The 19,936-nt window shown below is 42.6% G+C and overlaps 3 protein-coding genes across 6 annotated transcripts in view; 2 read left to right on the forward strand and 1 right to left on the reverse strand.

The window, feature by feature from the left end:
- The first annotated feature begins 281 nt into the window (after positions 1–281).
- Positions 282–10,393, forward strand: FUCA2 (alpha-L-fucosidase 2). Its single transcript, XM_028723574.2, has 7 exons — positions 282–886; positions 2,076–2,263; positions 3,178–3,517; positions 4,829–5,039; positions 5,672–5,862; positions 6,537–6,645; positions 7,442–10,393. Exons 1-7 carry the CDS (start codon positions 654–656, stop codon positions 7,580–7,582), a joined length of 1,413 nt encoding a protein of 470 aa, XP_028579407.2. The 5' UTR covers positions 282–653; the 3' UTR covers positions 7,583–10,393.
- PEX3 (peroxisomal biogenesis factor 3) lies at positions 9,316–19,591 on the reverse strand. Its single transcript, XM_028723575.2, has 12 exons — positions 19,459–19,591; positions 17,667–17,798; positions 16,389–16,470; positions 15,796–15,839; positions 14,572–14,696; positions 13,733–13,799; positions 13,580–13,634; positions 13,306–13,474; positions 12,982–13,052; positions 12,314–12,436; positions 11,086–11,182; positions 9,316–10,390 (listed from the first exon to the last, which is right to left on the reverse strand). The coding sequence occupies exons 1-12, from the start codon at positions 19,529–19,531 to the stop codon at positions 10,307–10,309; spliced, it is 1,122 nt and encodes a 373-aa protein (XP_028579408.2). The 5' UTR covers positions 19,532–19,591; the 3' UTR covers positions 9,316–10,306.
- Positions 19,592–19,644: 53 nt separating this feature from the next.
- The window catches only part of ADAT2 (adenosine deaminase tRNA specific 2), a 35,861-nt gene continuing 35,569 nt past the window's right edge, over positions 19,645–19,936 (forward strand). For 2 of the 4 annotated variants that reach the window (XM_077925934.1, XM_028723578.2), the window contains exon 1: positions 19,721–19,863. In XM_077925934.1, coding sequence (XP_077782060.1) covers positions 19,792–19,863 — 72 coding nt within the window. In that variant the 5' untranslated portion in view covers positions 19,721–19,791. Of the gene's footprint in view, positions 19,864–19,936 lie in introns of all 4 variants that reach the window. The other 2 variants (XM_028723576.2, XM_077925935.1) reach the window with 2 other exon arrangements.

Raw genomic sequence — 19,936 nt, forward strand, 5'->3', positions numbered from 1 at the left:
TGCTGTGACTTGGCAGAACTGTTTGACGAGGTGTTGGGAGTTGACGTCCTTTCTCTGTGACTTGATCCAGGTGGTTGAGAAGACCACTGGCAGGTCGTTGGAGGGGGAAGGAATGACCTCACGACACAACCACAGCAGTTGGTTATTATTCTGGAGCTGTCCAAGGTCGTGCGCAGTGGGGCTGCGTTGCCACTGAAAAGGGCCTCCTGGTCTCGGTGCTGTGTGTGTGTGTGTGTGTGTGTGTGTGTGTGTGGCTGCAGATGCTCTGTGGACTTCTGTGCCTGCTCAACCACAGTCTATGCTCGCAATAAAGGCTGGCAAACGCTCCCCAGTTTTTGTTTTCCTTGCGGCAGGTAGCCCCACTGATTTGAGAGGTTAGAAGCTCGACTCGATCTCAGGACGCATCTCCCAGAAACGACTTCCTGTTTGGAGGCCAGCGCGGAAAGCAAACTCGGCCAAAGGCGAGTCACTATTTTGGTCTGCCGGAAGACGAGAAAGCAAATGAAAAAGATCCAGACCTCGCAAGAAGCGGAAGCAGCCCTACTTCGTCTCCCCGGCGGCTGCTGCTCGGTCAGCTGACCGGAGTCCCGTGAAGACGAGGCGCAGAAAGGAAAGGAGGAGCTGAGCCAAGGGGCTGCTGCTGCTGCTGCCTGATGTCTCCGCCGGCGCGCTCCTCCATCCTTCGCTCCCCAGCGGCTCCTCTAGGGCTCCTGCTGCTCCTGTTCTGCTTGCAGCTTCCCTATCCCGGAGATGCTGCTCGCTACGACCCCACGTGGGAGTCGCTGGACTCCCGGCCGCTCCCCGCCTGGTTTGACGAAGTCAAGTTCGGCATTTTTATCCACTGGGGCGTCTTCTCGGTGCCAAGCTTCGGCAGCGAGTGGTTTTGGTGAGGCTCCCCACCCACCCACTGCTCAAGCTCTTTCACCCTGCCCGCCCCTCTTCTTCCCGAGAGCATCGTGCCGGCCGATTCCCTCCGGGGTGGGAAATGTCAAGGAGGGTGGCTGCCTCCCTGGGGTACCAACTGGAATAAAATATGGGAGGGGGGGCAGGGCAGCCTCGCCCCGCATAATGGATCACAAGACATAATGCACGCACACCATTTGAATGGCAATGCCCATCAATCTGCGGGAGGTCGGGGGGGGGGCTGGCCCCCTCAAATATTTTATTGGGGAGCCCAAAGTTATCTTGGCCCCTAGGGGTTGGCTCCTATGCTGCCTCTGGTGGGTCCGCTGTGATCCTCGGACTCAGCCGCGTGCTAGAGAGGGACGAATGATACAAAACTTAACTCGGAAGCCCTGCCATTTTAGCTCTAAGGTGGGTGGGCTCTAGCTATTCAGTGAAAGCTACTGCTTCATGTATTCATGTAAGTGAGGGGGCTCTAAGGATGAACCCTTGGGAAATCCTGCACCTCCACTAATGAACTGAATTTTAGGAGCAGCTTAACAATTGCCCAGAGTGACATCGCATAACCTCCACGCAAGCAAATCAGAGAGATTGCTCAATGGACACCGGAAGATGTGTAGTCTCCCTGCAAACGTTTTCTGAATAAATGGAGATGAGTGCACAATAAACAGGCTGCATGAGAAGTGACCTGAGTTCTAAAGCTGCAAACAAGCTCCAGGGCAAGGAGCATTTTCACAAAAGTGGCTTATATTGCTTTGGACTTTATGTCCATCGACAAAGCAAAGCTTATCATGATTAGGATGTGCAGTTGATTTTTCTTCACTCCATTCACATGTGTGGCATAAATAATATGAGAATAGGCTTTAAGTAGAATAATAGAAGCATAACCACCCCACCCCACTCACCACTCACCCCTTTTTCCTTTCTTTTTTCTTCTTCCTAATTGTTTAAACCAATTCTTAAACCAGGAACTTATACATTGATCACTAATAATGAAACATGTTGTATAATAATGAAACATGTTGATTTGGTACAAAGCAGCTTCTTGTGTTTCCTAAAAGCCCCATGATGCAGGACTATACTCCAGAACATGTTTGAATCTTTATTTGGGAACTTCTGAATGCTTCTGCCTTTGTGTGCAGATACAATGGGCTTGTTTGTTTCCTTTGTAGGTGGTATTGGCAGAAAGAAAAGAGAGTTCCCTATGTAAACTTTATGAAGAGCAACTATCCTCCTGGTTTCAGTTACGAAGATTTTGGCCCTTTGTTTACAGCAGAGTTTTTTGATGCCGACCAGTGGGCAGACATTTTGAAAGCGTCAGGTGCCAAATATGTTGTCTTGACTTCAAAGCACCATGAAGGTAAACTTGAATGTATTTCTTTCTGAGCACAGTTGTTTTGTTTGTTTCAACAGACAAAAAGCCTGGGTGGGGCTTCCTCATTCAGCTGCTTAGATACAGAGGTTTTCAACCATTTTGAGTCCATGGCTTCCTTGGCCAACTACATTCTTTCTGCGGCTCCCCTGTGAGGAAACACTCTCCAAGCCTCAGAAGCTCAGTCACTTCACCCCTTGCCTTCAGAGCTGCGAGTCCCTCACCCGTTTTCGAACACCCTCCCTTGTGGAGTGTTCCCTCAGCCTGCTCTCTGCTCCTTGGGAGTCCTCTGAGCAGCAGTCACCACCGCCCCTGGTCTTTGAGCTGTCCCAAAGAGAGGTGCCTCCTCACACCGCCCCACAGGGGCCTGGGAAGAGGATTCCCCCAGCCTTAGCAGCCCAATGGAGACTGACCCAAGGTGAATGTGAGGCCAGCACCTTACTCACCTTGGGAGGCAGCGAGTGCCACTGGGCCTACATGGTGTAATGGCTCTCCTTCGGCACTGAGCACTCAGCTCCCAGGCAGGCATTGCACACAGCAAGCACAAGAAAGACCAGCCTACCTGCCCAGCCTCCCACTTGGCCGTCTATTCCCAACAGCAAGGGCTGGCGGACTGTACTCCATAAACAGCTAATTTAAATCGGAGCATGCTTTAGTTAAAGAACATAAGAGCCAGTTGGATCAGGCCAGTGGCCCATCTAGTCCAGCATCCTGTTCTCACAGTGGCCAAACAGATGCCTGTTTGAAAGCTGCAAGCAGGAGCTGAGCACAAGAGCACTCTTCCCTCCTGAGGCTTCCAGCAACAGGTTCAGAAGCATTAGGTTAAACAAGAATGCAAAATAAAGGTGCACGATATATTTACAATTACAATTATTTTATTAATCCTACCATTCGTTTCCTAGGTTTTACATTGTGGGGATCTAAATATTCTTGGAATTGGAATGCTGTTGATGTTGGACCCAAACGGGACATTGTGGCTGAATTAGCATCATCCATTAGAAACAGAACCGTCTTACACTTTGGACTCTATCACTCGCTCTTTGAATGGTTCAATCCTCTTTTCCTTGATGATGCCTCTAGTGGGTTCCTAAAAAACCAGTTCCCAAGTGTCAAGTCACTCCCAGAGCTGTATGAGATTGTGAACAAGTACCACCCAGAGATTCTGTGGTCAGATGGAGATGGGCATGCCTCAGACACTTATTGGAACAGCACTGGCTTCCTAGCTTGGCTTTATAATGACAGGTGCGTCCATTTCCCTACTCCCTGCCCTTGAAATAATGCATTCAATATTGATAATTGCAAGAAACTTGTTTCCCAACAGCTTTTTAATGGCATTTCATGCAACTCATTGCTCCAGGCTGATGCATTTACAAACAGGTTCTTAGGAGTAAGTCCCACTAAACTTACTTCTGAGAGAACATGTGCAGGATTTCACTGTTGATTAATCATTTCATGATAACAAATTCTAATTTACTTACCTAAATAAGATATTGAGAGAGAATGGGGTACCTCATACTAGCTCCTTGTGGTTTTGGAATGCGGCTGTCATTGCAGGTGCCTGTGATTTCTGACCTGTAGTTACACAGCTTAGGAGTCCTGGACAAGTGCAGCTTTTTCTTCAGTAGGTTAGTGACATTTATAACCCAGTGCCCTGACTTCTTCATTTCAAATACTTGAAGACTTGATGATATTTGACCCAGTTCTGCTGGAAGCATTTGTCTAAACCAGCCTCATTCAACCTGATGGCCTTCAGATGTTATGGACTAAAGCCAGCCAGGGTGGTCACGAAGTATGGTAGGCTGAAACATCTGGAGGACACCAGTTCAGCAAAGGCTGAAGTAAACCAGCCTTCCTTAACCTTGAGCCCTCAGATGTTCTTGGACAGCAGCCCACACAATCTGCAACAACTTGTGGAAACTCAAGGTTGGTGAGGACTGGTCTAAATGCAACTCAGTCTGACGCATTCTCCACTGTTCTGATTTTCCACTGATTGTTCATATGTTGTTGGAAGTCACATCTCCAATGAGTTGCAGGAGGGATGTGTTTGTCCAGTGGCAGATGTAGAGGAAGGCCCCAAGTTGCTTAGAAAATGAATTGAAAATGTTGCTTAAGCATTTCAAGCAAAGTTCCAGTACCAAATACTCAAAAAAAAGAGGATTGGCACTCTTAAAAAAAAACTAGTGCAAAAGTCTTGGTGCTTGAAGTGGATTGGCTTTTTAAAGAAACTGGCATTTCTAAGTTAGAAAATACTTTCGAATACATGTAGAATCCCCACAAGTGTAGCATGCTAGAGCAGCAACGATGAGGTTGTGGTTTTGTATAGTATCCACAAGTGTTAGCTGTTTTTAAACATCCAGAAGTGCATAATCACCTAGGTTAAAATATTTGATTTAGAAGAAAATGCACAGAGAGTGTACCACTGAATCAGTTGTTGTTTTTAAGTCCTACCTATTAGGAAGCATCCGAGAATAGTAAACTGCTTATATAGAATCTACTGAGCTTCCTGTTAAAATAAAGCACTGTATCTGAACAATATATTCTCCCCCTCTCCAGCCCTGTTCGGGACACGGTTGTAACAAATGACCGCTGGGGAGCTGACTGCATTTGTAAACATGGAGGCTATTACACGTGTGCCGATCGTTATAACCCAGGACACCTTTTGCCCCATAAGTGGGAAAACTGTATGACAATAGACAAAAATTCCTGGGGATATCGGAGGAATGCACAGTTGAGTGACTACCTAACAATTGAAGAGCTTGTAAAGGTAAAACCAGATAAAGAATCTGGGGATGTCAATTCTTGCATTCTTTCAGATACTGTTCCTGGCAACCCTGAGTTCACTAGATGAAACAATGTTGATAATTTTAACTTTCTTTAGAATAATTTAAAATGTTTTAGAATGCTTTTTAAAAATTATTGCGGATCCTGGGCTCCTTTGGGAGGAAGGGTGGGATGGATAGATAAATAATTGTGCAAGAGTTGTTTCTCATTTTAAAGGGCCAGCGGCCACACAAAAAATACTAAGGAGCCCACTAATGAAACACCCATGTTGATTCCCGGAAGGAGCACTTCCAGTTGAACAGCTAGACAAGGGTTGGGGGACTTGTCTCCCTCCAGATGTTGTTGAACTACAGCTCCCATCAACCCTGACAACCGGATGTGTTAGCTGGGGCTGATGGGGTTTGGAGTCCAAAATCATCTGAAGGGCCACAGTTTCCCCATCCATGAGTTACACTTTATTTGAACCTACAGCAAGGTACTGACAGTGTTGTAACAGAAGCATGAATTTAGGCTTAACAACCTATATAAATGTGCCATCTCAAACGCTGGGCAGCTATGTTGGGAATGCCAAACCCAGTGTGGCTTTTCATTGCTCCTCTCCCTATATAATTTCAGCAACTTGTAGAAACAGTGTCATGTGGAGGAAATCTCTTATTGAACATCGGGCCCACCCACGATGGCCGCATTCCTGTTATTTTTGAGGAGCGCTTGAAGCAAATGGGGTCGTGGCTGGCCCTCAACGGGGAAGCCATTTTCAGCACTAAACCTTGGAGAGCTCAGAATGACAGTGCCACACCAGGAGTATGGTAAGTCCGTGAAGCAAAAATGCAGGAAGTACTGTACCAACGTTAAGTTTACTTTTGTTATTGTTCCACTATATTGGCTATATTTCACTTCCCCCTCATTTGACTCCCTTCACAAGCAAGGTATGATGCTACTGAATCAGGGAGAACTGAATCAGGACTGTGGTATTTGTGCAGTGAGACTTTTAACATTTTGCTCTTGAGCCTTTGCTGCAGCTGCTGTTAACCCCAGGAGGAGAGTTCCATTGGTATCAATGGGAGCTCCCCTTCTGTTGAAAATAGCATTTAAGGAAGGGTGCAATCCAGATTGAAATTATGCAATGGGCGAGAGCAAATCCTCCCTCAAAATGCTGTTGTCTTGATCAGAACCACTCTCTTCCCCCATAGCTGCTATTTCATTAAACACCCCCCCCCCCCGCCACACACGGTCAATCATTTTGACTAAGCTATCTAGTTTTGTCTTCCGTATGATGTGTGGGATTACTATTTCTAAACTATTGGTCCTTCTCCTCTAGAAAAAGAGGTGGTTTAAAATAACAACACACTTCTGAGGTGTGCAGTATTTGCATTGGTTACTAAACAGCTTTGCTGGCGAGGGTCCCAAATTGTTTGTAGGTTAGGTAGTTTCACCTGCAATCTTTAGAAAAAATGATTCGTCGTTTGTTAACTCCTACTAGGTATACATTTAAGCCAAAAGAAGACATTCTGTATGCCATTTTCCTTAACTGGCCATCTTCAGGAACTCTGATGCTTGGGGAACCAAAAGGCATTACCGGAAAGACAGAGGTAAGAAATATCTGCCTATTTTTATGACTTCTGTACAATTTCTCTTGAAGAATTTCAGGACTAGAAAGAACATGAAATGCACTCCAGCAAAGCAAGATCATCCGCATATAACATCCCTAACAGATTAGTTTACAAGGCTAGTCAATGTTGTTTTGTGTTGTTTAGTCGTGTCCGACTTTTCGTGACCCCATGGACCAGAGCATGCCAGGCACTCCTGTCTTCCACTGCCTCCTGCAGTTTGGTCAAATTCATGCTGGTAGCTTCGAGAACACTATCCAACCATCTCGTCCTCTGTCGTCCCCTTCTCCTTGTGCCCTCCATCTTTCCCAACATTAGGGTCTTTTCCAGGGAGTCTTCTCTTCTCATGAGGTGGCCAAAGTATTGGAGCCTCAGCTTCACGATCTGTCCTTCCAGTGAGCACTCAGGGCTGATTTCCTTAAGAATGGATAGGTTTGATCTTCTTGCAGTCCATGGGACTCTCAAGAGTCTCCTCCAGCACCATAATTCAAAAGCATCCATTCTTCGGCGATCAGCCTTCTTTATGGTCCAGCTCTCACTTCCATACATCACTACTGGGAAAACCATAGCTTTTACTATACTGACCTTTGTTGGCAAGGTGATGTCTCTACTTTTTAAGATCCTGTCAAGGTTTGTCATGTTGTTGTTTAACACCCATTAATTCCAGACTATGGCTATTCTCATCTGGAGAGACAGAGACTTTTAAGCGCAAGATCTTAAGAGAGTCAGCATCTCTTTGAATGGCTTCTACCATTTAATAAAAGCTTTTCTGTTTCAGGTTAAGCTGATTGGATATGAAGAACCATTGCCATGGGTTTCCATGGGGGAAAAGGGAATGATGGTAGTCGCACCTCAATTGCCGTTCACTATATTTCCGTATCAGTGGGGCTGGACTCTGCAGCTGACTAACGTCTATTAGCAACAGACATCCTTCACTTTTGGTTATTATGACTGATTCTTTTGTTAGTATTATTTTGGTGAACAATCAGAGCTCGCTCACCATGACTTACTTCTGAGGTGACAGGGGATATATATCTGAAACAGAAATAATCTATAGGAAGATTCATGCACTGATCTTGTTCCACCTTCAGTTTTTGAAAAGAGGACCTATGAAATTAGGCAGAATCTACCACAACTAGGCAGGAAGTGCAAGTAAACCGCAGAGTGAAGCGATGAACTATTTTGAGTCCCAGGGACACATTTCCTTTGGGGTAACCTAGGGACCAAATGCCAGTGCAGAGCTGAGCCAGAGGCAAGTGAGCAGAGCAATTAAAGTGAATTTTACGTTGTACAGTAAGCTAGTTTTTTCACTTACACCCCGCTCTCTATCCTGCAGCCACACAAGCAAGAGGGATTACTAGAGTTCAAGGACATAGACCAGTCAGGCAAAACCGCTCAAGATTTTGGGCCTTGGGAAGAGTCATCTTATGAGGCTCACAAAAGACAGACTAAACAGAAAAGTTATTATGTGTCTTAAAAAGAAAAGTATTTTGGCTTTAAAAAGCAACCAAGGGCGGCGGGGGAGTCCGCCATGCCTAATGTTAGAATTGGTGCTCAAATAACTATGGACAAAAAAGGTTGAGGCATTCTAAAACTGAAATGTTGTACACTGCATTTGACTGTAAATCAAGTATGACAAACAATACAATCCTACCATTGTCTATGCAACAGTCCTACTATGGAATATGCTCAAGTTAAGTGTTTAGGATTGTTTTCAGTAGGGATAAGTGGTAAGTAGCTCTGAATTTCAACTTCTTCCATTGGTTTCAGTAATATTTGATTCCATTTTGCTGGAGTTGGGTGCTAGGAGTTTCCTCAGTCCTATAACCTACCTCAATATTACCCCATCACACTTTCCTTGAATATAAAATTACATATTAGGACTTGGGTCATAGTTCTGATTAGTGAGAAATGGCCTACAATTATATACTTCTTAAATTTTGATACATGTATGTTCAGTTACTTAAGTATCAGACAGGTAAGATTCTAAAGCTATTGCCTCTTTGAGTATCTTGCAGTTTGTGACTTGAAAAAAAGAAAATTATTGCTAATTTAAAAATTTGTGTAATTGTAATCTTCATGAAACACTTTAATAAAGCAGCTGAGGTTCTATAAGGAGAAATCAATGTTGAAGTCCAGTTGCCTTGTTGATTTACAACCAAACTCTTTTTTCTCTGTGTGAATGTACTGTATATTTGCTTTCGTTATGGGATGGGCAAGTTCTAGCTGCTCGGTCCCACTCCTTTGCCTCAAAAGAAGCTCGGTGGGAACTGTTTCCTGCTACAAAACCAGAGAAGGAAAAGGACAAGGACAAGAAATACAGCCTAAATAATCCTGGTTCTACTTGAATGCAATGTGATTACTGTATTTGACTGCATTTTTTTTTAAAGAAACTTTTGTAAGCTGCTAGGGGACCTTCGTACATATATAAAGTAGAATCTAATAGAATAAATTTGCTACAGAAGAAGTAGGTATAGCTACAGCAAGACTACTAATATGTTTAATGCTTCTTTTTGTGCTGAAGTTACAACTGATTTTTTTTATATACAAAAAATAAAGCATTGCATCCATTCCCGCCCCCTACAGTTCAAAATTGCACAAATACATCACTGAACGGCAAGCTTAGGATGTAGCAAGTTACCACACATAATCTTTGTTAAAATAATTTATTGTCAGATATTTAACAGATATTCCAATTAAAAATATTTACAAATGAATGTATACAGCAGGAGCCATTTACAAACAGCATAAACATATTTTCTAGGAACCATCTACTCTGAATCTGAAACAGTAGAGTAAGCACTCAGCATTGCGTTGTTCAGAAGATAACCGTGTTCTAAAAATATGCATTTGGAACCATCAGCCTAAAGCACAGAAGGCCACATACCCTACTCCTGTTCTCACATTCTTATAGACTCACTCAGGCTAGCAGGTAAGAAGTTGAAGAGACAGCTGGGAGTAAAGGAAGCTTGATTGCATCTCCCCCTTTCATAGTAGTAGATGTTTTGAGTGAAACCTCTCATGGCTTAGAACTGCCATAGGGGAAGGGCACGTAGGACATGTTCTACCCTGCTTCACAGCTGATTGGTGCTGAGACGAGCTACTCCTGATCTTCCCCTGCCACCAAGAGAAGAGGTGCTGAGTACAGGGGGGGGGGGTTCTCTCCCCCGCCCCTATTCTTAATGTGTTACCTGCTGCAGCCAATCTGTGAACTCCTTTCATAGGTCAACCACTGTCTCTGGGTTGAGGGGAGACTGGGGAAAGATAACCACCTCCCCACTGGGTCAAGAGAGACAGAAGCCTGACATTGCCTGCACACTTTTGAAGCCAGATGTACTTCTTATGGGGTGGGGAAAGGAGTTACTGTAGGCAGATTATTATTTTTTGCACTGTCTTTTGTAAACAAGTGATTTGTAACTGAGACTGCTTCAACACAAAGGCTTGCAGTGTAATGATACTTCCCCCTTAAATTTACTTAAGTCTGGTGAGCTCTATCAGTATAAAACCTAGGTGTTGGATTTTCTCAAAAGACATTCTTTTTGCAGGGATTAATAATCTTGTACCATTCTGAAGAGATTCGTCATCAAATGAAGTATTCACAGGACTGGGCACTACGGATCATATGTACACCCCGCTGTGGAGTTCATTTCTCTAGTTGTTGAGGGGTACTGAAAGCTTCATACACATTAGCAGCAAAATCTTTCACTTGTTCCATCATTAGAAGGTCCTGGAAAGAGAATGTTCATGTAGCAGATACAGCACTCTTTTTTAACACAAGCAGATGCGTAATATCAGCAAGTAACCCCCCGTTAACACTTCAAGCCTGGTTAACAGAATTGCTTGGCACGTTACTTCATGCACTGTTAGAGGCTGAGAAGTTCAAAACTGTTAAGATGGAAATGTTCTATCTTACATATGTGGATCATCTACCGGGGACACTAAAACGGCTTTTGCCTCAGCCATAACCAACCTGGAAGCCTAACCAAAAAGGGGGATGGATTCTATTTCTTCCACTCAGAATAAAATGTGTCATCCTGGCAGTCTCACTTCCTGTGTTTATGCAGTGTAAAATGTGCATACCTGAATTCTACACATTTCTTCATATTTTGATTAATAAGATGTGAGACATTATGACAGCAACAAGTCTAGTTTACTGTTGGTACAGAGCTTAGTACACTTTTAAAGGCTTAAAAATATACTAATGGCAACAATACAAAGCAGGCTGACAGGTCTACATTTTCATATTTTGGGTGTGAAATTATTTTAATTGGATTTCTCCCCATTTGTACTGTTTCATTTTGTTTATAAGACACCCTGAAAACTAAGTGCAGAAAAGCTATTAAATAACAGACTAAGCCAAAGAAAGAAAGAAAAGAAAAGAAAGAAAGAAAGAAAGAAAGAAAGAGGGAAAGGTCTTCTTACCTGAACAAAATGGCTAGGTGTTTCACTGCAGACTGAATGAATCTGCCCATTTATTATTGGAATTATCTTGGCTAAAGGAAGACTGACACTGGAAAGACTGGAGGTGGAGGTGGGGAAAGAGATGTGATTACACAACATAAATGTCTTGTTAGCTACTTTTGTAATAAACAGATTCAGAAGAAGAATAGTAAACACATAATACCTGCCCAGGGGAAAGCTCAGCCAGGTTGGGGACTGACTGAGCCCCAGAAGCAAAAAAGGGCCCTTCACCAGCCCATCACATGCTACCACTCACAGCCTGTCAGTTTGGAGCAGGCAGCACACAACCTCTATCCAGTTGCACAGGCTCTCCAGCCTACACACACTCATTCAGCCACCCTCCCTGCCTGGCTCCTGGTCCAGATTAGACATTGTGGGTAGGTGGCATAGATTCATAAAATCTTAAGAGTTGGAAGGGACCCTGAGGATCATCTAGTCTAACTCCCTGCAATGCAGGAATATGCAGCTGTCCCATACGGGGATCGAACCTGCTACCTTGGCGCTATCAGCACCATGCTCTAACCAACTGAGCTATATGGTGCTATGTAGTAGCTGCATTTCTGAATGGGAGTCTCTTGGCTCCTATGTGTGGTGGTCACCTGACTGGCCAATGCATGTTGGTTTATTTGATGGCCGGCATGAAGATTCAGGGTGTGGGGGAGCAGAGTTTGTCTCCCACTTCCATTCCGAAGTGCCAACACTGCACCTGATTACAAGGAAGCATTCTGCCTTCTTTTACTTCTCTTTTCAAAATGGCTTTCTTTATGTTTGCTAAAACAAGTGTCTCCCATGAGAAAGTTTGTGCAGTGTGTTTTTCAGGAAGTGGAGAGGAACTTTAAATAAAAAGAATTTGAAAATAAAATTAACTTAGTGGAGTCTGAGTGAGTATTCAATCTTGCTAGACAGCAGATCTATCAGTTATTTTAAGACTAATTACTCATAATTAAACAAAGGGTTAACACATTTTGCTGGAAGAAGAGCACAGTCCAAACTATGTTAAGACATTGTTTTTGTTAAAAATTCAGCCTAAAATTGGTCCATCTGGCAGGATTGCTATGTGATCTTGCTGAAACCTCAACTATTTTTTGGAGAACCTGATAATAGTGAAATAGTAAGTAAAACTCTGACTATACTTAGATTCTTCTACATTGAAAAGCATTTATATTAAAACATGTTTAAAGATGTTTACCTGTTCATGGAACTACTATGGCATAAGTCCTGTTCGGTGGGTCTGAAGAATTCTGCCATGTTGTCCAATAATCGACTGAACCCTCTATTTAAGCATGAACTCAAAACTCTATTGAAATCTGGACTGGAATAAATCAATCAAATAATAATAATAGATATATAAATCCCTCTCTACATGCCAACGTATTTTGAAAAACATATTTAAAATGTAATTTAAATAAAAGTGATACTTTGCTGATGGGGATATGAGGCTAATCTCGAAATGGGGCATTTCAGGCACCTCCAGGCCTCTCTGGCTGGGCCTGGAAGAATTTACTGGAGGCCTATTTGTTCTTCCTCTGCTCTTCTTGCTCCAATTCACTCCCCACCCTCATCTCTATGAAGCAAAGTTTGTGTCTTTGCCAGTAATTAAAATGAGTTTCAACCCCAAGTTTAGAGACAAGCTATATTTTCTCAGTTTGGATAAAACAGCAAACTGTGGTTTGCTCAAACAGGGACAAGGGAAGTGGAGAATCAAAGCATTTGAGAAAGGTTTTTTTTTAAATAAATAAGATACTTCGTTATGCAAAATCACCCTCAATTTCTCTACTCTGATAAAAAATCAGTTTCCTATTTTCCTTTCCTAAGTTTATTTAGCCTAAGTTACCAAAGATAATATTTGCTGCATACCTGTCCAACATGTCTCTTGTCTCATTAAGTAATTTAATAGTAGCCACATCTCCTTCTGTAAGTCCACTGGCCTAGAAAGACAAACAATGGAGCATAAAAGCAACCTGGATAGTGCTCCAAGTGAATGTACAGGATTCCTTTATTTATGTTGAACTTTTTTTGTTCGGAAAGGTCTGGTTCTGGTTCAGATGGAAGCAAACTAAAAGATTTGAGTTTCAAGTTTAAATTCTGCTCCTTTTTTAAAAAACCTAGAGCCAATCTCTGCCCCGCCCCCAACAACTTCAGGTTTGGTTTGGTTCCCTGCTCACAATACTATGAAAATACCTGGGTAGCTAATGGATTCTCTTCATCTGGCATCATGTAATGACACAGCAGAGACTGGGACCCAGTGTCTTCAGATGATGACCCATCTCCAGGTTGTTCTATCACCTTTCTAATTTCTTGTAGCTTCTGGTCCAAATCCAAGAGAGAAAGAGCATGTTTGAGAGAAACACTGAAAGGGGAAGAAGTTAAACATTATTTATCACATCAATTGAATGCATCCCAATGAATTACTTTAAAAATACACATGAAAACTTTTTAAAAGCCATTTTTTTACCTCCCAAATGCATCCTGCACAGCTTTTTTAACCACAGTAATTAATTCAGTCAAACCTAAGGCAGAAGGAAAAAGTTACTGAAGACTAGCTACCCATTTGTTCAAACTTTGAAAATATTGGCACTACGTAGGAAGAGGTTTACAGATATCATACCATCTCCTAGAAGGTGCTGAATACTTGATAAATATTGCTGTTGGACTTCAGGGGGAGCTAGAGGTGTCTATAAGGAGAAAAACATTCTGTAATGTTTCTGTTACTTTATGGAACAGTGTGTTTATCCTCCATGTGTCTGTACAACCAGTCAGGATGCAGAATTTCCCTCCCCGTGCCTTCTCTGTGCTCTCCTGCTGCTGGCATCACTCTCAAGATACCCTGGATCTTAACAGCCTCAGCCATCTTTAAACACAGAACAACAGAGGACAGAACAATTCAAATCTCTCTTTTTTAAAAGCCTTATAGATCCTCTCTCGTTATAAATAAGAGCTAACATTGGGAACAACCACACAAGCATGGAACACCAAATTTATTTCCTTTTTGCTGTGCTGTCAACTTATTCAACACCAACAAAATGGATGAATCCACCCCCAATTATGAGGGCCAGAGAGTTTACAAAAAAAGGAATTCAAGAAGCATCATCTCTGCTCTTTAGCATCATTCACTTTGTAAATTGGTCCAATCTTCCAATACTCATAAATTGAGGATGATATCCAGTCGTGCCTCATCTGCTAGCAGAATGGCCTTGCACATGTGCAACAGAATCTCTCATTCTTCTCCCCCCTCTGCATTTGGGAGGGTGCAGGGAGAGGAGAGGAAGGGGCAGTCCTGTCATGCAAGCAAAAATTTCACTTGTGATGTTGGATTTCATCCTCGGCATATTAATTAATGTCAATTGGATTTCCGTAAGTCTAATACTATGTACTGGATTCTACATATTATAGCCACCCTTACTGAAATTTTCAATCACTGATATACTGCTCAAAGAATGTACTTACTGTGCCGTTTTTGCAAACTGCTGCATTATCCAGGTAGATGTATCCACCAATAATATTTAACTGTACTCGTAGAAGAACTACAAGCATACATGTGCTATATACAGCTACAATGCTTCTTGTAAAACCTTTAAACAGAAAAAGGAATGATGCTAAATGAAAAAGAGTGGACAGCTAATAATCAGCATGTCATCTAAAGTAATGCAGAGTAATAAATATTGTATATATGGGATAGAGTAACTGTTTACCGTTCTGGTTTTATGTGCAGAAAACATAACTTTCTAGAGCTTATTTAGAGGGGCTATCTGTATTTCGTGTCTTCTTCAAAAAGGTGTTTCTTCTGGGTAATCAAGAGCTTAAGATGCAATGAGCTCAAACAAGGACAAATTTTACAAGCCTATTACTTACGCTTGCAAGAACATGGCAAAGCAATCCAAACAAGGGGCTGGGAAAGTGTGGAACAGATTATTTTCACTACATCAGCTCCAGGCTGGTGTAGCTAAATATCTCAAGGGGTTGGGTCCCATTGATCCCAATCTGCTAGTGCCCCACTTTAGAGCTTTCTGCTGGCTACCACAGGTGAGAGATTAGTGCAGCGTTTCCCAACCAGTGGCTCACAAAACCTGTATAAGTGGGTCATGGGCTTTGTAAACAAACCTTAAATAAGTATTGCTTGTAATCTTACAACTTTTTGTTTTGTTGGCATGTTATAATGCTGCATTAACACTTGTGTTAGAAAGGTTCAATTTCCAAATTTTAACACTTGAGAAGGTCAAAAATTCATGTGACAATAAACTGATGGGTCACTATGCCATGTAAGTTTGGGCTTGGGTATTGCCATATCAAAAAGGTTGGGAACTACTTGCTCAGTGCATGGCTAGGCAAAGCTGAGGCCTCTGCCAAAGCAGAGCCTTTCCCCGCTGCCTACCTCTGACAATGAAGGCCAGTAGAGAGGCATGTACATACCATCCTGGCAGCCATTGGGGTGGGGACAGGAATGCTCTGTAAGGCTACAATCCTATGCATAATAAGCTGGTAGGAAACTTCATTGAACAGAATGGCACTTGCTTCTGAAGAAGCACATATCTGATAGTTCTGCTTACAGATTGTAATGTGCACTGGAGTTGGACCAGAGTTGCATTTTGAAGAAAAACCAGAAGATCTGCTATGTGCATACATAAAAAGAGGCTCACTGGATCATGAGCATAATTATTCCTTTCAACTTACTTATAATCTTCAAATCTTCCCATATTTCTAATTTGTTGGCTGGTCTAAGAAAACACAAAATTGGAAACATTGAAAATGAATGGTAGAAAGAAAGCTCAATTTCTGTCTATATTAAAGTGAAAATTCAATTTTCACTTTACTATAGGCATGAACAAGCATTGAAACTGCTTGGGAGGAAATGCTTAGAGGAAAATGAAGATATAAATAACTAAGCCTGGGGATTTGAGGCTCTGAAGAAATTTACAAATGTAGCCCTAACTGGCCTTTGTAAATAATATTTCAACAAGCATTTTTCAAACTAACTGAAACACACTGGAATTTGCTTTATACTTCCTCTACGTGTTTCATAGAAATACATTATAAATACTTTTTAGTATCATTTCCCCACTAATGCATATTAGATACAAAATGTGCTACATGGTTTTAATTCTTATATTTCTCTATCAGGATAAAATAACTTTAAAGGTTTTCACAGTCCACAGATTCAGGTTGCAGGGAATAATTTTCCTACATGATAGTTACATATGCACATTCCACTTATAGCCCAAATATAAAGAATAAGCATTCAAACCAAATCAACAGATCACACTTACCTATTCTTCAGCAGTGAAGTGAGGCTCTCAGAATTCAGTTGATACATCAAAGCATCCCTTAATGTTGGAAGCATTGACAGGACTATTAACAAAAAGCATATGATTAGGAACATAACCAGCGTACATAGAATCTCATAAAACAAATCATTTATTTAGTAATTGGTTTGATCACATGTGTATGTGTTTTTTGATACTTCCTCCTCCCTCTAGCACACCTGTGAGGAACATTTAGTCCACCAAATGTCAGTGGTTTACAACTCCCACATCCCTGGTGATTGGCTATGTTTGCTGAGGCTTATGCAAATTGTAGTTTAGCAACATCTGAAGAGTTAAAGGTTTTCCACACTTGCTATAGCAGCTCATGGGAAACTGCCTTAGAGGGGTGGGACTCCTTCCTGAACAGCACAGGAAGTGGTGAACTAATAGGGAGAATAGACTAAAATGCCCCCCCCTTCTCTCTCCAGCCAAGCATCTGCTGGATCTCAGAACCTTCCATCAACAGGGGAAGCTGTTCCGTTCATAGAACTGCAAGTCTGAATCCAACTCTTGGTCTTTGGGAAATAAATATAAGGATCATTTGTTTTTGTTTTTCAAAAAAAAGCACGAACTGGAAGTATGCACAATGACACCTTTAATATTATTGTTTCCAGCTTTAGTTACCCCTCTTCAAAAAGGAGGAATTCAAACCCAAAGTGCAAAGAGCACTTTTGCAATCAGAGAACTAATTTTATGAATAGAGATTAAATGATCTCAGTCTTTTAGAGTAAAGGAAGCTCAGTATGGATATGATTGCTTTTAAAAATAGGAGTTTAACACAGATGCACAGGATAAGAACAGTCCATAAAATGTGCAGAAAAATAAAACAAAATTAGCTATAAAATTCAAACTTACTTTAGGCTACAGATGGTCCTTCATGAGTTTTAAATGTAGTTTGCCATGCAACTTAAGGGGCTGCTGTTAACAAAACACAAGTCCCCCTGGAAATGCGAAGCTAGACATGCAATTATTTTGACCCTACTATGTGATTCTGTTTATATTACCTCAATCAAAAAGACCACTTCAGTTTAGGCAGCACACCAAACCATAGTTAAGGAAGTTTAACTATGATTTGGCATGACAAATCATGGTTCAGTGATCAGTTGTCAAATTGGCATCAGAAACTATGGTAATTAATATGTGCTGAGAAAACAGGAACCAACAATAGGCAAGTGACGTGCACTTTAGTTAGCAAAAGCCATGGTATAACCTGAATTGATTCCAAGACTGCTGTTGCTTTACCTGTCATGTTGCAAGTCCTCTGGTTACTTTCAAAATGATACTGTCTTCGTGCTTGTGCAATGTATTCTGCAGCTTCTCTTTCCTGGATTTCTTTCATTTTTTTCTGTCCATATTTTCCAAGTATGTAAACTCCTATTAAAGGTATTTTAGAAGAGGCATAATTTAGGGCTTACAACCAAACAGTTTCTTCTGCTTTAGAATATATTTTTCTCTTGATTTCAGTAGAAATTGTAAAAATGTTACCCAGAACAAGTTCTCACAATTAGATTAAATGATCATAAGTAAGGCTGGATCCCATCACAGTACAGGATCACCGAAACAGCATATGTGCTAAATAAAACTGTTCTTAATTTCCAAACTGTCTTCCCTTTCTCAGGCAAAAATGACCTACAATGGATTGTGATAGAAAATTATTGGTAATAGTTTCACACAATCAGATAAAAAAGTTGACTATACAAATTATTCAAGTAGTACTTTTAGCAAACTGATAATGGAAATAGAGTCCCCTGGTTAAGTAGTGATGAATACTGAGATGAGAAAAGCCTAATTCATGGCAAATGAATATATAGCAGTTTCAAATGTAAGTTATGAAGCAATGGCTGCTACTGCCACATACTCCCCTATTTTGAAATATAAACTTCTAATGATGTAGAATACAAGATATCAGCACGTGAAATGTATATGTCCAGAAAAGCACAATAAAGGGGTAAGTGTTTTCCCACTAGTACAGAGCAAAAAACAAATCAGGGGTGGGGAGCAAGTATCTGCAAGAGCTGGTTATAACAGGATGATTGTGCAAAAAGAAAGACTTTGATCTGAAAAGAAGGAATGAGTCCATACATGCACTTGTTAGGAAAGATTAAGACAAGTTATAATCTGAAACGAGTGAATAAGGAACAGGCCTGAACTCGAGCACCTTCAGCAATTTTGAGCTTAAAAAAAGTTTTTCTTGGGGGGGTGGGGGGCTACTTTTCAAGCCAGGAAAAAGGAGGGATGACACACCGGATTCTGGCTAAAAGACACAAGAGATCAGCTGAAATAAAGGCACAAGGAGGGAGAAACAGCAGGAGCCGCAGCCTGGGAGAGAAGGTGTGTGGCCACCATAGAGCAGGAGCAAGTGGCCCTCTCTTGACTTCAGCCCCTGCCTTACAATACACAGGAATGCTAGAGCTGGCCTGCCTAGCAGGTTTGTTGGTGTTGTAACTGGCACGACCGCACCGACATCCAGTGCTATAATTGCTTGGGCAGGTAGCCACGCTTTCCTGGGAGTAAGCCCCACTAAAAACAGTAGGGCTTACTGCTGGGAGATTTGGGGGGGAGAGGAATCTCAGGGAACAAGGCAGCAGGTGTGTGTGTGCATGGGGGGAGGCGGAGCGTATGGGGGAGAGAACAGGGCTGGATTTAGGTTTGATGAGGCCCTAAGCTACTGAAGGTAATGGGGCCCTTTATATTTCCAGCCGTCCTTTGTCAACAACAAATTGCCGCTGTTTTTTTGTGTTGAATATATGCTATATGGTTATTTCTGGACCTAATAGGTATCTAAAGCCATTCGCCTCTGTTGCTGTATGTAGGTTTTATCTTATATTTTGGAAATTTACACCCAGGGTTTATTTTTCTTTAATTTTTTGTGGGGCCCTAAGCTATAGCTTGTTTAGCTTATACGTAAATGCGGCACTGGGTGAGAAGCAAAGCCAGCCAAAGGCCCCCTTCCTCGGGAAGGGCTAAGGAGGGCTATGCGGAGACCGAGAAGGACACGCGAGCGGAAGGCGAAGGGAGGGGTCTTCTCACTTACCGCCCACGAAGGCGCCCAGGAAGAAGCATTTCTTTTTGTGGCGCTTCAGGAAGCCCCACACGGCCAGCAGCATCCCGGCGTCCGCGGAAAGCAAGGGCTCGGCGCTGCCTCTTCCCCGTAGCGCAGCCGCCGCAAAGCCTCCAGCCCCGCCCCGGACGTCGGCCACGCAAAGCGAAGGCAGCGGCTGCAGCCGCTCCGCCTCCTACCTGCATTCTAGTCCCCCACCTCTGCGTGGTCCGTGTAGATCCCGATTCCCCCCCGGAAACATCGGCTCCATACACTCCGTTCCGGGGCTGTAGAGTCGGCGGCGGCCCCGCTCACCTCTATAGAGAGATGGAAGCGGAGAAGGGGCGAGCGGTGACCGCAGGGGAAAGGGAGGCCTGGATGGACCTCGCTGTAAACATGGTGAGTGAGTGGGGGTGGGGAGCGGAGGGACTGGATAAAAGGACGGTCGCCTGAGTTGTGGCTGGGATGCTCG

Source organism: Podarcis muralis, chromosome 3, assembly GCF_964188315.1.
Source record: "Podarcis muralis chromosome 3, rPodMur119.hap1.1, whole genome shotgun sequence".
Taxonomy (NCBI): Eukaryota; Metazoa; Chordata; class Lepidosauria; order Squamata; family Lacertidae; genus Podarcis; species Podarcis muralis.